Source organism: Bactrocera tryoni, chromosome 3, assembly GCF_016617805.1.
Source record: "Bactrocera tryoni isolate S06 chromosome 3, CSIRO_BtryS06_freeze2, whole genome shotgun sequence".
NCBI classification, from domain to species: domain Eukaryota; kingdom Metazoa; phylum Arthropoda; class Insecta; order Diptera; family Tephritidae; genus Bactrocera; species Bactrocera tryoni.
Genome location: NC_052501.1, coordinates 12,338,633 through 12,358,987, shown reverse-complemented (window position 1 = coordinate 12,358,987; position 20,355 = coordinate 12,338,633). Strand labels below are relative to the sequence as shown.

The window sequence follows — 20,355 nt, the reverse complement described above, 5'->3', positions numbered from 1 at the left end:
GCTTTGACTTCTTTCTTCTGCCGTGTTTGCAACAAACGGAGATCCAAGATCCGAAAGATTTTTAGATATCTTTAAAATACCTATTAATGAATTATAAAATCTTTTAGTATTAATAATTTCCTACAATCCCTGCCGGATTAAAAGTTCAGAAAACTGCAGTGCACTTTAAAACATTGCTGGCTGAACAAAATATTTTATACTTTCTCCATCCGACTTACTCTTTAAACTGTGTCACTTAACTACCTCTTCATCAAATATATTTATTGCCTGTAATAATTTCAGAACTGATTCTAATCTCTTTTAATTTTCTCTTTCCATTGCAGCTACTTTCACTAAAGGTATGTTTGTGAACTTGTATCTATGTTTATAAAATGTCATCACTCTTAGTTTTATTCCTTGAAATTTATCACAATTAGACAAACACAAATGGCAAAGCTCGAGTTGCTCGCGCGTGCCATATTCTATATCGAGACTATAAAAGATGAGCGAAATAATAAATTTCGAGACACACACACATGCTCAACCCATTGATGGAGACAATTTGTGTGTCTCGTATGCCTAATTTCTGTCAGCTAGTCATTTCCCCTCTAGTAAATTGTTGAATTTATGCTGTCACATTTCGTTTCAGTCACTTAGCAAATATTTCACGCTCATATTTCGAGTTTTTTCTCCAACTACTTTTATAATTTGTATAAAATTTCGTTAAAAAAAATGTTTTTTTTTACAATTTAGCATTGTGTTTTAATTTCCATTCGCTTTTGTGGAACATTCTTTATTATTAGCCTATGACATGATCAAATCAGCGCCATAGTTACCATATTATATGTATTGCTGGTGATGTTTATTCGTTTTGTATATCAGAAAAGCTGACGCAATTCCAATTCATAATAGCTGAAAGTGAAACTCCACTGGAATAGCTAAGCGCTTTTAAATATCTGAAATTAATTTTGTACTTGCACGTTAATGGTGTCAAGCCGAAAAAGAGTAAAAATGCATGAAGTTAATTACTTGAATAATTCATAATTATATTTAAATGCATTTTTTTGAATTGATAAAGTATTATGTCATCACGAAAACAAAAGAAACATTGATTGCTAGAAATTTTGTTCCTATTACGATTTTTTTAGTGTATCCCCTCATTTATATATCTTTAATTTAAGGTTTTTTTTGTAGACAGAACGTTTTTTTTCTGCAGCTCTTAACAAATTCAAGTCATTCCTTTTCTTTACTTTGATTTTCAAGGCTTCGATTATCATTCGTTTAAGAGGTTAAGTCCACCTGTGAATTTCAACAACTTTCTTATGCTTTTGTATCGAATTATGAGTATATATTTGCTAATATTCCACGAAAATTTTAAATTGATCCGATAATAATTTCAGAGATATGGGCTCGTTTTTAAAGTTTTTTTAAGTTAGTGCAGTCGGTTATCAAAACTTGAAACGCTTTTCTGAATCGGTGAGAAAAATTTGTCCGAAACGTCTGCTCCGATCGATATGATTTTCAGACAATAATCGAAGGAGTAAGATTTTTAATAAAACAAATCGATTTTTTCAGCCTTTCAGATTTGTAAATTTTTTTCACCAAAAAAAAAACGATTTTTTTGGGAAACCAGCATTTTGTCAAAAATCAAAATTTTAACTACTCCTTCGATTATTACCTGTATAAATCCATTATAATAAAAAAAGTTTGTTTTTTGGATTTAAAATAATTTTAAGCAGAAAAATCTGCCTTTCCAACCATCAAACACCTTTTTTCGTTGGTCTTTCTATAGATCGGCAAATCTAAAATTAGTCAAAATGAATCGACGATTAATAGAGTATAAGAAATAAATAAAATTAACTATTTTGTATAATTTTTTTATTCATTACAAAAAAAAATCTCCATACAAAAAATCACAAAAAACGCGTTTTTCTGACTTGCGAGTGGGTATAACCCCTTAATTGAATTCTTAAATAGACAAACATAATTTTAGAATTTCACTTAGAAACTGTTGCTGTTAGTTTTGGTTTTGTTTATGGTTACAGTCAGACGAGCAATATATGTATATATATATTTACACATCTAGGTTACTTATTAATTCGTTCTTGTATATACATACATGTATGTACATATGTGCGCCTTTCGTTTCCATAAAGCACAATGAACTTCACTTTGTCCAGCCAACTCAGCAAGAATTTGCGAAGACTTCACTTAATAGGGGATCAAATATAAAAGCGACAAAAAAAATACAAGTGAGTACTCGCACTCGTAAAATAATCATAAACCACTTAGTCATGCCTTTTTTCTAGTTCAACGGTTTGTTGAACCTTACATTGGCATAAATCGCACTTTTTTAGGCATTTTCCCTTGAAGCATTGAAATTTTAACGCACTCTCGGTTAAATTTCGCGCTTTAATTTAAACGCCAACGATTTCATTACATATGAGTATATGATGCTCTATATGTATGTATGTATGTATACATTTAGGCATACAGAAGTCAAAGTGGCATATAAATCATTCGAAATTCGTATTAATTTCATTTAATCGAGGTTTCTTCGCCTTGTATAGTAGAATTCAAATATAAAGCATTAAAAAACCCATTTTGATATATATATATATATGTACAGGATAATATATTCAGCCTAATAGAAACGGATAATATGTATGACTCAGCCTCTATTAATATATGTAGTTATAATCATATTTCAGTTTTTCCCCCAAAACATAAACAATGTCTGCTGTTGAAAATCTATCTCGAAGTACCAGCTGTTGAATTTTAAAAGTTATGAGCTCACCTTTATATAATAATTATGAATTATCTACCTATTTCCTCAAAAAGATATTAATTTACTTTGTATTCTGTAACATGTATAATTTTCTTACAAATTCTTCCTTCTCTTAAAAAAAACAAACTCAGATAATAATACTTTACATTTTACAGCCAGCATGGAAATATGAAACTAATAAAGAGTGAAGCAAAACTGTGTTAATTAGTCCAACTCACCGCTTATGCAATACCCGCAAAAGTAATACTCCGCAGAGCTTAACTTAGCAAGCTTTATCTACATACATACATGTATGTATGTATATGTACCTATGTTAACGACCAAATGCTTGCAAATGATAGCACAAAAGAGTAGGAGGCAGAATATTAAAGGTATTTAGAGGTTATATTCGGTTGTCAGTCAGATTTTTGAGTTTTTTTTTGTTTGAAGAAGCATTTTATTTAACAAGCAAATCAAAAATGTATATTAATGAAATTTAATGCACTTTAATAATCGGTCATTCATTTTGGAAAATGTTGAGTTCCCTTGAACCCGTAGCCGATATCCAAGAGGACCTTCGAAAAAAGATGACTAGCGATGAGGAAGATTTGTCTGCCTAAAATTATCTCAAAATCGAAATTAAAAAAAATATATTTGTAAAAGCTGCATACAAGTAAATATCGATAGATCAAAAATGTAAATAATTTTGCTTTCAGAAAACTGAATTGCCGCGAAAGTTAATTATAGCTTTTATTGGTAACTTTTACTGGAAAAGAAATGAACTTCTGGTGTTTTAGGAATAACTTGTATAGAAAATGAAAGCTTCAAATCACATGCCTCTTTAAAAAAAACAAAAAAAAAAACACAAATAAAAAGATGAGACACTCAGTAAATATTACCGCACACCTCTTCAATGGACGTTAACAAACATCTGTTGTAGCAGTACTAATTAACAGATCACGAACAAAGTTTCGTTAGACTTCACTTGTTCTGTCAGAAAATCAATACACTGTATAGATGTGTACACACTTGTAAACTACTTATATTGATACATAGACGATAATTTCACAACTGCATATCACACTTCTCAGTAAATACGGAACAAGCAATATTTCCAGTATATTTACATATGTACGAATATACAAGTACGTGTAAATACCAAAATGCATCAGCATGCAAATAAAGTTTGATGTGCAGCCTCTGCATAGATTTCTTATACATATTGTCGAGCACTCAGAAATACATTTTTGTGAAATAAGAAATATAAATATTCGAAGCTTTATCATATGTTAAACTGCCTTTCAAGTTCGCAGTTGAATTAGCAAATCACAAATTGACTATACTGCAGATAGTTTAATCAATTTAAAATGATTTTAGAAAATTCATGCTACAGTGTTTGTATGGTTGAAAATTTCATCTCCGTTCTGATTATGTAGAACAAACTATCGAAGATCGTTTACAGCGCTGTGATCTCAACTATATGTTTCCGTTTTTGTACTCTAAGTTTCTCACTCCAGCTGGCGGTTACCTGCCCGGCACGGACGATTGTAATTTCTTAATCATTTCTACACTTATCTTTTCTCTCACGTTTGCCACACTTAAATAAAATTATATGACTGTGCAATATGTCGCAGTATTGCTATCGATTTCCATAAATTTCAAAATAATTATTTATTTAAAATTTTTCATCCATAAAGCAGATAAAGATATTGTATGTTTACATAACACTTAAGCGTTTTATTCCACAAACAAATGAGTAATTTGCAGCTAAGTGCCACTCGTGAGCGCTCTAGCGAAAAATTATGGAAATTTTCAAATGTTCCTCAAAATGTATTCAATGTCTAGAAATGTACCGTAATCATATGTATCTTATATTAAGTGCGTTAGTATAGGTAAGCGTGCTAGTACGTATTTACCTCGTACTCCCGCGCTTGCTTCTTTATAAACAAGGCACCAATCCAGGCGTTAAAACGTTACTAATCACTTGATTGCGTTGTTAATTGTGCCCAGCACCTGCTTTATAAAAATATTTACTTTTATGCATTCAGAGCTCAGTCTATTTATAGTTGAAGATAGCAACGCTAAATGGCTGCCAATTTGCATTTTAATTATAAAGAGTGTTACAATAAAGTTTATTTGAATAATAATTCAACTATAAATATTCAACAAATAAAAAAATATTTGCAGGTAAATAAATACTTATACATACGAGTACAAGTATATTCACGTATAGATAGTTGCTATCTTTGAGTTACTAATCTCACTTTTCCAAACCTTATATGTGAAAGGTACAAATTTGTTGATACACCGTGGCGTATGAGTTATGTGAAACTTGCTAAAGAATTTTGCAGTAAAATTTGTTTGATAAAATGTACTTGCGAGTACTTTTTAGAGATTTTTTTAATTAATCAATAGATTTCATTAATTTTTATTTCTTAGAAGTGTACCAAAACCTTAAATATTGTATCTCTTTTAAGATTACACCATATTTTAGAAACGGGCAGAATAGAAATTTGTGAAGAAAATGGGATTTTGCTAATTAATCATTAAAGACCCATTAAGGATAACCATACACATTTTTTTTAAATTAATTATTAAGACCAGTCTACTATGTTCAATTTATTATTTTCAAAACTTTGGCTTAAAGTAAATTTGAAGGTCTTAAAAATGTTTCAATTTATTAAATTTTTTATTAAAATGTAAATAACATTTTTTATGCACTCAAATTCATAATAGTAAAGCCAGTAAAAGAGAAATTTGGATTTCCGTTTTCATACACCTACAATAACAACAAAGATGTTTTGAAATTTTTCAAGGAAAATATTCAATTCTTGGCCATTACAACGTCATTTTCGCGTTGGCAGCAGAACTTTTTAAAGCATCATCAAAAGTAAAAAGAAAAAAACATCACAAGAAATAAAAAAGCTAAGACCAAATTAGGAATTAGACGAAGGTAAAACAAAAAAAGTGAAAATTGATTTCTTGGGCGAGCTTTTATACACATTGTGGCATAAAACACTCGGGAATTTGTAATTAAATCCCCCGATTACATGATATTTGAAAAAAAAAAATATTTTGCTATGTTGGTCAGACTGTCCTTAATTACCATACCAAATATGAGCACCATCTGTCAACCAGTTTGTTTACAGCAGCTACTTAAGTCAAACACCTTAGTAGGGGGTGCGATTTTTACAATGGACAAACATCTCAAACATAGAATTTGTCAAAAATTTTGTAGTCGAAAAAGTCTTTTCGTATTTTGTCTATAGAAGTTGAAAAAAAAGTTACAGCTATTCAAAAATTAGTGAAAATAATGAAGAAATTCTCTACATTTTGAAAATTTTGTTTAAAAAGGGAATAATGCCACGCAAGCCATCTATGAAATTTGTAAAGTTTACGGAGACGATGCTGTATCAGTTCGTGTATATGTTCGTACATATTTGTTTTTTCATTTATTATTATAAATAAATAAAAAAAAGTTTAAGTTTGATTAGAAATACGAAACGATTTTTTCGACTACCCAATATTAAAAATATGAAGGAGGCTTTAAAATCGTTACATGGAATGGCCGAACTTAAAGACAAAACCCTATGAATACCATCGATCAACCATCGTATTCACCAGATTTGGCTCCGTGTGATTTTTTCTTGCTTCCCGAACTGAAATTTCCGCTCCGTGGAACCTGCTGAGGGCCATCCCAAAAAGTGCTTGTGGAAAGTGTTTCGAGGACTGAAAAAATCGTTGGCATAAGTATACTATCTGGTGAAGATTAATTTGAACACGACAAAATAAATATTGATAAATAGTTAAATGTTTTGCGATTTATTTACAATTTACGGGTCCTTTTTTGTCACAATATACATATGTAGCTGATGCCAAAATTATTACTCTGATCAACTTTAGAATTTAGGACAATACTCTGGATATATTATAGAATTATAGTTAATAAAACAATATTTGTTTTTTTTTTTTTAATTTGTGAAACTCATTTTCTAAGATAAATTTCAGTAAAAATTTATATTTTTTCTTCTTAAAGAGTATATAAGATAAAAAAAATTAATTCCCCCAGTTTAGAAATTCAGCGAGACTCCTAAAATTCTTTTTTTTTTTATAAAATTAAGAATTTTTCAAGATTATCTTGTCTTATATAATCGTTCAAACTTAATGTATTTAAGCAAAATATTTCGTAATAATAATGTATAATATTTTGAATTGTATAACTTATCATCTTAATTGTTTGCAAAAATTCACTTTCAAACCAAAATATGCATTTATACATATGCATACGTATATGTTTATATGTGTACATATTTGCACCATAGACCACCGCGATGTGCTCTAGCCAAATAAATATAGACACAAATGTGCACAATAATTTTCAATTTCATTTCACTTGGCACAGTGCCAAACAAATTGTTATTGTTGTTTAAGCAAAATAATATATGTATATGCACATTAATTCACCGTATTTATACATTAATGGTACGTGCATGCATTTAAACATATTACTGAAGTGTTTTATTTTAATTATTTTATTGTTATTATATTTATATATTTGTCTGCGCGCATTAATTCCGCAAATAACTCAACACACTTGAATCATGGTAACCAAACAAAAAAAATATAAGCAAGTAAAACATTTTTTTTTCTTTTTATTGCAGTTTATAGCTTTTTGATTACGAATCTGAACTGTTTATTCAGATTTAAAATGTGATTTAGAATTTTTTATATTCTTCTGTGTTCTTAGCGCTGCGCCGAATTCTATCTCAAGTTCATCTCTGCTATGTGTCTGACAGTGGCAGTGTATTTCTATATTTATGTACATTGCTGAACACATGCGAACTGAAAAATTTATTTCAAAAGTATTTGCCCACATTTTTGTATATTTTGTGTGTTGTTTGTTGGCGCTGCTCCGTCACTGATAGTGCGATGCCCGCGGCAACAGCCATTGCACTCAATCAGCAAGCTCAACTACTTGTTGCTTACGCACACACACGTGCGCTTGCGTTTATGCACACACACACACACCTACATTCAAGGAAGGAAGGGTCAAGTTCAAGTTCAATGCTTAGCTACCGCAGAAAATTGTTTGCTTTGGCTGCTTAGCAAATTGTTTCCTGTGTGTGAAAATATGGCAGTGCGCTTGTATGGAAGTGCCTGTGTTTGTCTGCTAACTTCCTGCCTGCTGCCATGCTTTGACTGAAAATGTTGAATGCAGTATGCCTGAAATTCTGCGAATTTCCAACGCCTTCTGTAGCACATTTATGCAATGTTGGTAAGTGCGAGTTGCAATTTTGTGCAAAGATTTGTGTGTGTGTATATGCGTTTGTATATAAATTGTTTGCACAGCGTGAATTGGCTTGTGGCGAGAACTCATATTGCATTTCCTGTTTTTGGCTTTAACAACACCGTGTCTTTCGTTTTATCAGCTTGAATTTACTTCGCTTTATATATTTTCATGTATTGACTTTGAATTAAATTCTAGAAAATGTTGTGCGGCTACAGCAATGTTTTTTTCTTTGACGTTTTATAGTAATTGTGTCTGTGCTTATCATTTTAAGTATTGTGAGTTTATTTTATTACTCACGCACATGTACTAATTAAAATGTTAGAAATTTTATCGCTCACAGATTCATGAAATATATGTAAGTAATAAATATTACATACAAATTTTTTAAGGTCAAAAATTAATTTCTATAAGGCCGTTTTTAAATTCACTTCAGGAAATTTTTCAATTTTTTACTATAACTGAAAGAGTCAATATACGAAGTTGATGCCTTCAGAAATTTGTATTAAATACATATATTGTCGTTATTTTAAGTTTTAAAGACAAAAATCTTTGGAGTGATTGTATTATTTGATTCAACTTAAAGGTTTATAAGCATTTGTTCTATGAAAAAATCGGTTTTGCAAAGACGAGATTTTCTAATAATCAAGCACTGCGTATACAGTAATATACTCTGTCTAAAGCTGTGAAATTTCAATTTCAAGCGAAAAATGTGCCCTTTTGTTGGCAATACAGCTTCTGAGCTGATACACTCCATTTCTTTCACGCTTTGTGGAGCGCATGATAATTAGGTGATGTATATCGTAACAGATTTTACTTAAAAGTTCGACTATTGTTTTTTATATGCCAAAAAAGCTTATGTTTCAAATGTAAATTTCTTCGTTCAAGTATAAGATATTACAGTTTTTAAGTATCTTGCAAAAAATTAGATCGATAGGTAACATGGTCCCTGAAAAACTCTGCTCACTGCAACGAAACTCTTTGAAAAACATGATTTCGAGATAATGGCATTTAAAATGCTCTTATTCTTTATGAAAGTTTTACCTGGAAGTCTTCAAGGGACTGAAATGAAGTGTCAATCGAGTCTGAGAAGACATCGCAGCCGATTGGAAGTTGCACCCGGCTCACACCGCCTTTCTTGTGAATAGCTACTTAACCAAGATCGGCATTCCAATGCTTCAGCAGCCACCCTACAGCCCACATGTGGACTTTTTTGTTTCCTTGCCTGATGAAAGGCAAACATTTTGAGACGACAGAGTGGATCCAAGCAGCATGCACCTCGGCTCTTAAGGCTATTCCGGTTAATGCCTTCCGTAACGCTTCATTGCTTGGAATTCGCGCTGGCAGCGCTGCATTGACGCATAAAGAGCTTATTTTGAATGTTTTTAAGGAATTATAATGATTTGTTCAATAATTTTTTTATTACTTTCCGGACAAATTATGTATCACTTAAGAAAATTTGAAAAATGTAATTTTTAGAAAAACGCACTTAAAATAAACGGCTGAAGGTGATTTAACTGATTTGATGATCTGAGAAATAAATGCCATGTAGAGCTGCCAAAATCCTAAAACAATGAGTCATTTGTCATGCTTTCCCAAATTACACTCGTAACCTTCACCAGTGGTTTATGAAGCTATAATGATGACTAAACAAGTAATTTAATGAAAAAATACAAAACAAAAAATCTATAAAAAGATTTGTGTGTAGGTTGAGTGGGTTATAGTTGCGCGTAATTAAATTGATCACTGCCGCCGGTCTCATAACCGCCACGTAATTATTAACAAGCTAATAAAATAAAGCAGTAATTGCAGACAATTTAATTAATAAAGACCCAAACAGACAACAGTACTGGCACATAACCATTTAAATTGCGTAATTTTGTACGGCTACATTGGAAGTGGGTAGTTGGTATTTTCAGTAGGGTAGTACAAATATTACTGCGATATATGTATGTATGTGTATAATTTTGGACATTAATGGCACATGTTTTTTGATCATTGCCCATATTCGAAGAAATTTCACTTTTTCCTGTAATTTGATTCGCACATCAATTAATGCTTAAGCTTTTTCCAAAAAAAAAAAAAATAATAATATTAAAAAGTAAATGCGACCCACCCTAATATATAAAATTGCAGCTTTTTAAGTAATATAAGTCTTGCTTTAATTGTGCCGGCAGTGACAGTGACAGCAGCAATGACATTGCGATATCTGTCAGTAGTCTGGCTGACTTTTTTAATTCCTCTTATTAAATTTACCAATTAAAATCAACGAGGGACGAAACGCCTTAAGCGCTGACAATTCTTTAATCATATGGCAGCATAAAAAAATTTTAAATATAGTACTGGAAAGTTATAACGCTTGGGCATATGTGTATTGGTGCATAAGTCCGCATACTATATTTTATGTTTGCATGTTTGTATGTATCGATGTGTGGGTGCTGATGCTTTCAAAAGTAGAAATTCAATTGTCGTGTGGACACATTTAAAGCGGGTCTCGAGAATTAAAAAAAGTCCTTAATAGAAAATCGTCAATCCGCACAACCCAGCAGCATTAATATACTCAGCTATGTGTATGTTTGTCACATTTTCTTTTGGTGTATTTCTCTCTGGGCGCCTAGTTACGCTTAATGCACCCATTATAGCACATACCGACAGCTATTTGTGACCAAATGTGTTGACCATTTCACTGTGGCAAGAAGGAGCAGTGCCAACGCAACAAACCACAGTTGGAGTCTTATGGTCGTCGGTTTTAGAGATTTATAACTGCACAGGCGATTTGCAACACTGCGTAGGTGTTGTAGCATGCCATATCAGTGGCAAGAGCCATTAGGTTGACTCTGATTGGGTTTATTTGAGACTAAAAAGTCGAAAGGCGAAAACGTTGACGATCACTTAAGCCCGCTGCACAGTCACCGCATATAAGTACATTTGTACATATGTATGTATATTTAAGCTTTTCTATTGTATATATGTAGGTGTGCAACATTTAAACTTCCCGCAGTTAACAGCTTGACGTTAGTGTTGCAACAAACAATCGAATGCGGCACAATTTGAAAACAGTTGGCAGACAGCTGGCCAAATAAATTAATAACAAATAATAAAACTGTCACATGGCCATTGGCCCGAGGACATTTGGAGGCCAAGTGTACGAAAAATATCTAACTCGGCAGTAACAAAGTAAAAGGCCGGGTTGGTTCGCTTAAGCCGTTGCTTATCTGCATGCACATATCTACATATGTATATTTGTTTGTATGTAAAAGCGGCAGCCTCAAGCCGCTAACTGAAAACAGCCAATTAGAGCTTTCACCCAAAAAATGAATGGATTTTCGCATTTCGCATATTTTTTTCAAATTCATTCATACATGCAATTATTAATATAATATATTCAGTGATTTATTAACATCGGCATTTTTTTAAGTTTTTTAGCTATGTTGACTTGCCTCCCGCAGTTATGGCAAATACTTCATTAATTTCCCACATTTCAAATATGTTGTTGACAGTAAAATAAAGCACTGCAATCGTTTTGTAAACCTGCTGGCGCATTTCTCTTGCACTCTTGCATCTGGGCAGTGCGTGTGTGGGTGTAAGTGAGAGCTCGCGCCGCTTGGGCGTGCAGACAGCAATTGTAGGCAACAAGTGGCAGGCGACATTCACTATTGAAAGCGGTGTTGTTGCTACATAATGCAATAAATTTAAAAAAAATTAAGACTTTAATACAAAAAAAAATTTAACTAAAAAATTTAATCTTTGAAAATTTATTATTTTTAAAAAGTAGCATATTTACACATGACTATAGCGAAAAGTGAAGGAATTATGGTCTTTAATTGAAATTATTTGCAAGATGAGATATTTTAAAAGACTAACTCGTGCACTTTGTTAAAATTTCTCAAATTTCACCTCTCTCCGAATGATGAGACAGGGTAGATTAAGCTTAGCTCAAAGCTTGTACGAACTAGTCCCTCAGTTAATATCGATCTGAAATTTAGCATACTTCCTTTTCTCCCTAAGAAGCTCTTCATTTGTCGAAACTACTAATATCGGATCACTATAAGATATAGCTGTCATATAAGCTGATCAATCAAAATCAATCTTCTTGTATGGAAAACTCGTTTATTTGACAAACTACTTTCTCAAAATTGGGCATACAAAGGATTTTTTCATAGGGAAGCTACAAAAGTAGACCGATAGAGACCGCAAACGACGCCATCTTTTTTCCGCTCTTTTGACATTTCTCTTCAGTAAGGTTTGCTACTTCATCATTGAAAGATATACGATCCAACAACGAGTCGGAATTATTAAAAATTACTTTCGAAATTCAGTGTCACTGGTCTTAACTTTAAGACCGCTACGTCCAATTTATGGTCGTCATAATCGTCCTATCAGATCAACAATTGAGCGCTCTCACACATCGTTCTCAAGCATTGGGCATCTCTGTGACGTCGTTGTGACGAATTTTGCGAAAAAATCTTGGCCTACAACCTTACAAGATCAAATTGACGCAAGTATAGAAGTCTCTTAACCACCTCAATCGTCGTATGTTCTTGAATTGGGCTGAGCAACAACTTGAAAATGATCCGGATTTCGGCGGCGTCATTGGACTTCATGTGGGGCTACATCAAGTCTATGGTCTATGCCAACAAGACAGCGACGATTTATGAACTTCGTACGAATATCGAACGTGAAATTGCAGCAGTGTCGGCCGATTTATGCTTGAAACCCGTCGAAAATTGGGTTTATCGTCTGGACTTCTGCAAGCGTGCTCGTGGTGGCCGAAAATAAAATTTCAGATCGAACCGCTATAGGATATAATTATTATTTGACATATTAGCTCCATGGAATTTGGCATGGAGTAGCGTCCAATACAATGCCAGAATCTCCAAAAATCCAAAAATATTTTTCAGATCGGACCATTACAAACACCTTACAAACTGGTCGCTCAAAATCATGACTTTAAGGCAATTTATTTTCAATTGACAAATTATATTCACGACACTTGAGAAAGGCGATAAGCCAACATATAGCTCAGATACACTATAAGAGTATGAAAAATACAGAATAATTCGTGTTTGAAAAGTTGATGTTCTTTTTTAGGAATTTCGAAATTCAAGATCACTCCCGACACAATCGTCTTATGTTAGAGAAAGACTATTATAGTATTTTTTTATCAGATCATTAGACAGCCTTAGTTATTGTAGTTTTGTTTAAAAGACGATAAAAACCATCATAGAAATATATATATTTTAGCCGGTTGGACAGAAGGTTATATTTATTTCAAGTACATTTTTAAAGTAATCGGAAGATTTGGAAAAAACCGAGAGAAAAATGAATTTCTATAACAATTAAAATACTATAAAAATAATAATTTTACTCTTTATCCTCAATGGGAAAAACTTGAAATCACACCCTTATAATATTTAAGCAAATCAGCTGCAAACATCACCTCTTTGTCTATGTCCGCAGCACACAGCTGCAAAAATTTCAAAGCCATGCTAATGTTCCAATTATTTTTTCGAACAAAATTTCCTGTTATAATGACGGTCACAAAATCGCGGCATTACTTATTTTCGCCACATTTCTAATTAGCCAACCGACACTGTGCATATTTATAGCTCACTGTTTGTATGTGCATTTGTGCTCCACTATCTCCACTTGCGCCTATCTGCGAAATTACAGAGGCGCACCCATTTATCTAAGCAATTTTAACACATTTGCATTAGGAAAATTGCATTTTAGCCAACTTGTTGCGCGTAATTGACCATGTAAGTACGTGTGTTGTACGCCTTGGCTTTTTCTGCGTGATTTTCATGTCCGCCACAGCAAACAACAAACTGGTCAGCGCCACCGCAAAGTGAGTGCGTTGCATGCAACAAAACCACTGACGTACAAACACATAAATAATTCGCCGAGATAGTTATCTCAATGCAACGATTGCTGATATGGTAAACTGGAAGCTTTCGGCTGCGATACAAATATATGCCATTACATACGTATGTACATACAAACAATCAGGCTTGTTACTGCACATATTTGGTATTTTCTAATTTAGTTGCCATGAAATTAAAATTGATGATCAGTTTAGCTGAATAAACTCGTAGAAATTTGCTGCAGATCCTTATCGTTTATAATCGAATTGTTATGTCGGTATTTAAGGTGAATAAATATATATATATATATGGTATGGTATACCATGTATACATATGTAATCTTTATTGCTCAATTAGTGTAAAATGTCACTTTTTATAGTTATATTTTGTTTGGATTGGATTTTTCATTCAAGTTCTACGCCTCGCCTCTCGGAAACTCTTAACGCGGACTCATCAGATATATCAGGAAAGGAATAATGAGTGACTTATAGAGTTTTGTTTTTGTTCGTCGAGAGAGGACTTTACTTCTCAATTGCCTACTTAGACCAAAGTAGCACCTGTTGGCAAGAGATATTGTGCGTTGGATTTCGAGGTTGACGTTGTTGTTGGTGTTGATGCTGGTTCCAAGATAGACGAAATTATCTACGACGTCAAAGTTATGACTGTTAACAGTGACGTGAGAACCAAGTCGCGAGTGCGATGACTGTTTGTTTGATAACCAGGAGATATTTCGTCTTGCTCTCGTTTACTGCAAGACCAATTTACTTCGCTGTCTTATCCATTCTGAGAAAGCGGAACTAACGGCGCGGTTTTTAATACCAATGATATCAATATCATCTGTATACTCTTATAGAAGATGGTACCTTCTCTGTTTAGTTTTGCAGTTCGAATTATTTTCTCCAAAAGTCGATTGAAGAAGTCACACGAAAGAGAATCGCCTTATCTGAAATCTCGTTTGGTATCGATTGCTCGGAGAAGTCCTACCCGATCCTAACATAGCTTTTAATGTTGCTCTACGTCAGTTTACACAGCCGTATTATTTTTTCGGGGATACCAAATTTAGACGTCGCGGCATAAAGGCAGCTCCTTTTCGTGCTGTCGAAAGCAGCTTTGAAATCGACGAAGAGGTGGTGTGTGTCGATTCTCCTTTCACGGGTCTTTTCCAAAATTTGGGGCATGGTGAATATCTGGTCGATTGTTGTTTTGTCTAAAGCCACACTGATAAGATCCAATCAGTTTGTTGACCGTGGGTTTTAATCCTTCACACAATAAGCTCAATAGACCTGCAGAGGGCTAATAATTTTCTTAGAAGTTTTATCAGAAACAGACAGAGTTTTGACATTACCTGCTGAGGAATAACCGTAGTTATCCGACCCGTTTACAGCAATATTTGATGACCCGCTGCAGCATTACGGCTGGAATTTCAGCTATAGTGTGACGAATGTTGTCTACGATCTCCTCGAGCATTGCTGCTTGATTGGCGTAAACCTTTAATTTAACATAGGCCCAGATAAAATAATCTAAAGACGTTTAATGGCATGTTCATGGCGGCTATCTTTCTAGACCATTTTTTGAAATTATCGAGTCGCCAGCTTTTCACGCAATGTGTCCATTATACGTGAAACATGAGGGGGCCACTGTCTTGTTGAAAATAGAGATCATCCGCGTCGATTTCATTAAATCCTGGCAAAAAAAGTCAGTCAACATCGTATTATAAAATGTATAATGTCGAAAACAATAATACCCGATGATGCTGTCATACCACAACAATGCATTTTTGGCGATGCAATTGCGTTTCATGAACCACACGAGGACTTAACTCAACCCAATAACAAAAATTATGCTCGTTGACGAAGCCATTAAGCCAGAAATGTGCCTCAACTGAGAAGATGATTCTACTGTACTTAGAAATTATTTTCCTTAAGTGGTTTTGCTTTATCTTATATCCCATCGGTCTTCAATAAAGCTCTCATAAAGCTTTAATTGTGTAAAAATCAGACCTCTTGAGAACAACACTCGTATTTTTTTTGTTTTTATAAAAATATTTGTGTGACGTAATCAGCTTCAATACATATAATATAATATATACAAAGTAATTATATCTTTATTATGGTTACTGTATTCGCACTGCCAACTAAGTTACGAATAAAAAGCGTTGTGATTTCTCTAGAAGAGTGACATTCTAAGTAAATATGAAGGCAAATAAAAGTTAATTAAAAACTAGCTTGAGACGCGACAAAGATACCTGTATTTGCGAATATGATAAGAAAGTGTTAAGCACATCAATTATAAAGATAATTTTGTTTAGTGGAAAGAAGTTTATTAATGAACACATATATTAAATGCTTTATGTTTGTTGTTGTAATTGGAAGCACCTTAAAATTTATTTTTGGAAAGTCACAACTCATTTTAATCATAGGAAATACACCTAAACTAGATAAGTATATACTATATACCGACTAAGTTAACTGCAAATGCTGACGTAAGAAGAGAGCGAGTGTTAGACAGTGAGAGAGAATTTTATTTTGTAATCTATTGATAACTTATCAATGTGGAAAAGAGCAGGTGTGGAAAGAATTGGCAAGTGTGAAAACGTACTAGGAATTTCCGTAGACTCAGTTTGGGTTGGGTAATAGATGTAATAACAACGAAGGTGGCAATGTGTTTTGGACTAATTTAGAATATATAGCGAGAGTAAGAAAACCACTACTTCTACCTCGAATTTGGAGAAAAATATTAATAATAATTCATAAAATTGTGTTATTTATTGAACTAGTTTTATTTTTCAACTAAACGTAACACTTTTTACTAATTATGTAATCATTCTTTCTTTCACTTCACAGTTCGCCACATAATCAGCTGATTCGCACATCAACTCCTCTCCGCTTTCTGTTATCTACGCCCCGCAGCTATATTTGGGCGCTTTGGCACCAGTTGCTGCCGCACCTAGTCGCTAGAAACACACCACAATGCAGTCGTTACGTACACACTCACGAGCTTTAAAGCTGCCCATAGTCTACGCCGCTTTGCTGCTACTCTGCTGTCTACTTGTTGAGGGCTCCCCCGCGCCGAGCAAAGAAGCAATTAGTACGGTAAATGCTACAACAGCTGACAGCAGCAACTACAACTGCCCAGCTGATTGTCAATGCGTTCTGGCGCAAAACACACACACACCACTGCTGCACGCGAAATGCACCAGTTTGGAGGGTCTCCGTTTATACGAAGCCAAGGAATCCTCACTGCCCATACACTCGCTGGACTTGTCCTACTTGAATTTGAAACGCTTGTCACATCCGCTGGAGAAGCTACCCAGCGTCACATCGATAGATCTGTCGCACAATGACCTCCACGAATTCGGACATTTGGGACGTCGCATTAAGAAGCTGAACCTCAAACACAATCGCATAACATCGAGCAAATTGACCAAACTGCCGGCGCATGTGCAAGTTTTGAATCTACAGCATAATGACATCACATATTTGCCGCTGAACTTGACACATCTGTCCAATTTAATGACACTTGAATTGAGTCACAATCAAATTAATTGCTCCTGCGAAACATTGGAGGTGCGCAACTGGCTGCAAGAGCGCAACGTTTTTATGGAACATGCCGTCACCTGTACATATCCCGTTGAAGTTAAAGGTAAGTCGTGGTTGCAGGTCAAACAGTCGGACATTTGTGAGCACGAGAAGAATGGACGCCTCAACGATGAGGAGGATAATGAGCTGATGATGGGCGATCAGCCAGTTGAGGGTTCCGGTGATCAAGACGATGAGGATGAGTTGGGTAAAGCATTCATGCCAATCGAAAAATCAAGCACTGCGAAAAATAGTGTGGCACAGCTCGATACTGTCGAGGGTTCGGGTGATTTGAGTGATGTCAATGCGCCTGTGAACTTAGCCATAACTACCGTTTTGCCAGCTGTGGAGAGTTCGCAAGAACATGTTACAACCGATGCGCCACCGCTACCCATCGAACAGGAGGAAGATGAGGATGATGGTTCCGGCAGCGGTGGTGGCATGCTCATCATCAATCCCAGTATTGCACGCGAAAGTTCATTTTTAGATGATTTCGACACACCCGATGAGGATGACACCGATGACAAATTCGACAATAAACCGGTGGAGAAGCCCAAATCTGAGGAGGAAGAGGAGGATGACCACAAGGTGGCAGCTGACATTTTCGGCGCCGGTATGGGCATATTCGATACCGACGAGAATGCTGAGAAAACTGCAGAGCCAGTTACCGAGGAAGCCATTGTACCGGTTGTACATCACAACGTTGAGGCAGAAGATGTACCTAATATAAATACCGAAGGTGCCACAAATGGTGAACCTAGCGCCATACAGACCGCAAATGTAGGTGGTGAACAGAAGGACGACAGCAAAGCGACATATTTGCTGTTGGGCGTGCTTGGCTTCATTGTTGTCGGCTTGATACTCTATGTAGGTATCAAGCGTTGCAAGAACAGTCATAATGCCGCACACGATGCTGAAAATCCACGCCAAACCGAATTACTCGATATGGATAAAAAGAATTTGGGCAAACCGTTGCGTAATGGCAACGAACATTCGCCACTCATTGGCGATCAAACCAAATCTGATCTCGCGAAACCGATAAATGGCACCGGACAAAAGAAACCCTACGATGCGAACGATGTAAAAGATGGTCCCGCCCAACAACAACCACTGCTGAACGGCAGCAATGGCACATCGCCAAACGATGAAGTGAGCAAAGAGCAGGCAGCACCTGTGACCGAAGCGTCCGCACCGCATGAATACCATCCGATCACGCCGCGCTACCCCACACCGAAGTCGCCACGTGCCTCCAAATATGCACAATACCCGCAGGAGGGTGCCGAGCACAACAACAACAACAATGATGATAGTTATCTGCCTTCGTCGCCGAAATTAGGCCGTTACTCGCCGGTGTATTCACCAGAAACGGGACGCGTCAAAATCAAGCTGACCGAAACACCTCGCCCCAAAACACCAATGTTGGTTACGCGCAGCAAATCGAACGCGGGCGATATCATAACGACGCCTGTAGCGGCAACGAACGGCATTGATAACAATACGCTAACTGTGCCCGGCGTGCATGCGCCCACAGCGACGCTGGTAAATGGCCACTAAGCGGTGTGGTGTGGCGCGATGCGTTGCGTTGAAAAGTGTGCGACGTGCCGTACACGAGACGCTGCCGCTCGCGTCAAAACGGTGCTAAACGAACTAAAAGCTACTAAATTAAAAGTTTAAACAAATACCAACAACAAAAACAAAAAACTAACATCTTGCAGCGCAAATTGTATAACAAAAGACTTCGAAATGAATTCGTATGCAATTCTGGTAGAAAGAAAGGGTTTGGTGGTTTTCAGTTGTCTAGTTTGAAAAGTGTTGGAGTAACGGCTTACTGGTGTTGTGCGCGCTTAGAGTTTGAGTTTAAGTAGCTGGTTCCAGCAACATTTTCTGCAGTTTCGGCATTTTTCGGCACACGCTCGGCGCTTGAGTTTTGCTAGCGTTTTTATGAAAGCTTAGTATATGTAGCAATAATTTTCCAATAAATACTACAGAAACCAATGTTGTTGCATTTTAAAATTGTTTACATTTAAATCACTTTCCTTTGAATTTTTAATTTTTTTGTTTTAAATTTTTTTAGTTCAATTTTTTTATTTTAATTCTTTTTATTTCTTTTTTTGAATAAATTATGTTTTGGCTAAAGTTCTTAACTTCTTTTTTATTTTTAATTTTTTCGATTAAATTATTTATTTTTTTATTTTTTTTGTTAATTTTTCGCTTCGATTTTAACATCTCTTTTATTTTTAATTTTTTTGATTAACATATTTTTTTATTTTTTTCAATTAATTTATTTTTTTTTTTAATTTTCTTATTTAAAATATTTTTTATTTCATTATTTTTTGAATTTTTATATATTTTTTTTATTTTAATTTTTTTTGTTTAATTTTCTTTTATTTTGTTTATTTTTGGTGTTTTTTGTAAAGAAACTTTTATTGATTTTTCACCACTGTAATATAGGTATGTAGTACTATTGCGGGAAACAGAGAACAATTGTGCCAAGGAATTGTGCCTTATAAAAAGTTGTTTGCAAAAAAAGTACTAACTGTATATATACCAGTCAAACAACAACAATAACACAATATTATTGAATAGGATGAAGTCGTTGCTTATAAGTATTAAATAGTTGACTAAAATTACATATACTTCTAAAGAATTTGTTGTGCGAAAATATCATATATAAATATAGCGTCACTTAAAATAAAAAAATAATGTCATTTTTCATAAGGCGAAGAAAAATCAATATAATAGAAACCACTCATATTGAATCAAAATATGGTTTTTGGATATGAAATGGTTATATATTGGTTATATCTATAAGTCAAATCAGTTGTGAAATCGCCAGATATTTCAACTTCAAGCAAATTTTCTTCTTAAAAGCATATTTGT

General features: G+C 34.6%; 1 protein-coding gene across 2 annotated transcripts; it reads left to right on the top strand.

Annotated features, from left to right (window-relative positions):
• Nucleotides 1-321: 321 nt before the first annotated feature.
• LOC120772557 (protein windpipe) lies at nucleotides 322-19,470 on the top strand. Of its 2 annotated transcripts, none has more exons than XM_040101242.1 (2): nucleotides 322-338; nucleotides 16,741-19,470. In XM_040101242.1, the coding sequence occupies exon 2, from the start codon at nucleotides 16,867-16,869 to the stop codon at nucleotides 19,027-19,029; it is 2,163 nt and encodes a 720-aa protein (XP_039957176.1). In that variant the 5' UTR covers nucleotides 322-338; nucleotides 16,741-16,866; the 3' UTR covers nucleotides 19,030-19,470. The 2 variants fall into 2 exon arrangements, with proteins under 2 accessions (XP_039957176.1, XP_039957175.1); XM_040101241.1 differs by lacking the exon at nucleotides 322-338 and adding an exon at nucleotides 16,525-16,591.
• The last annotated feature ends 885 nt before the right edge of the window (nucleotides 19,471-20,355 follow it).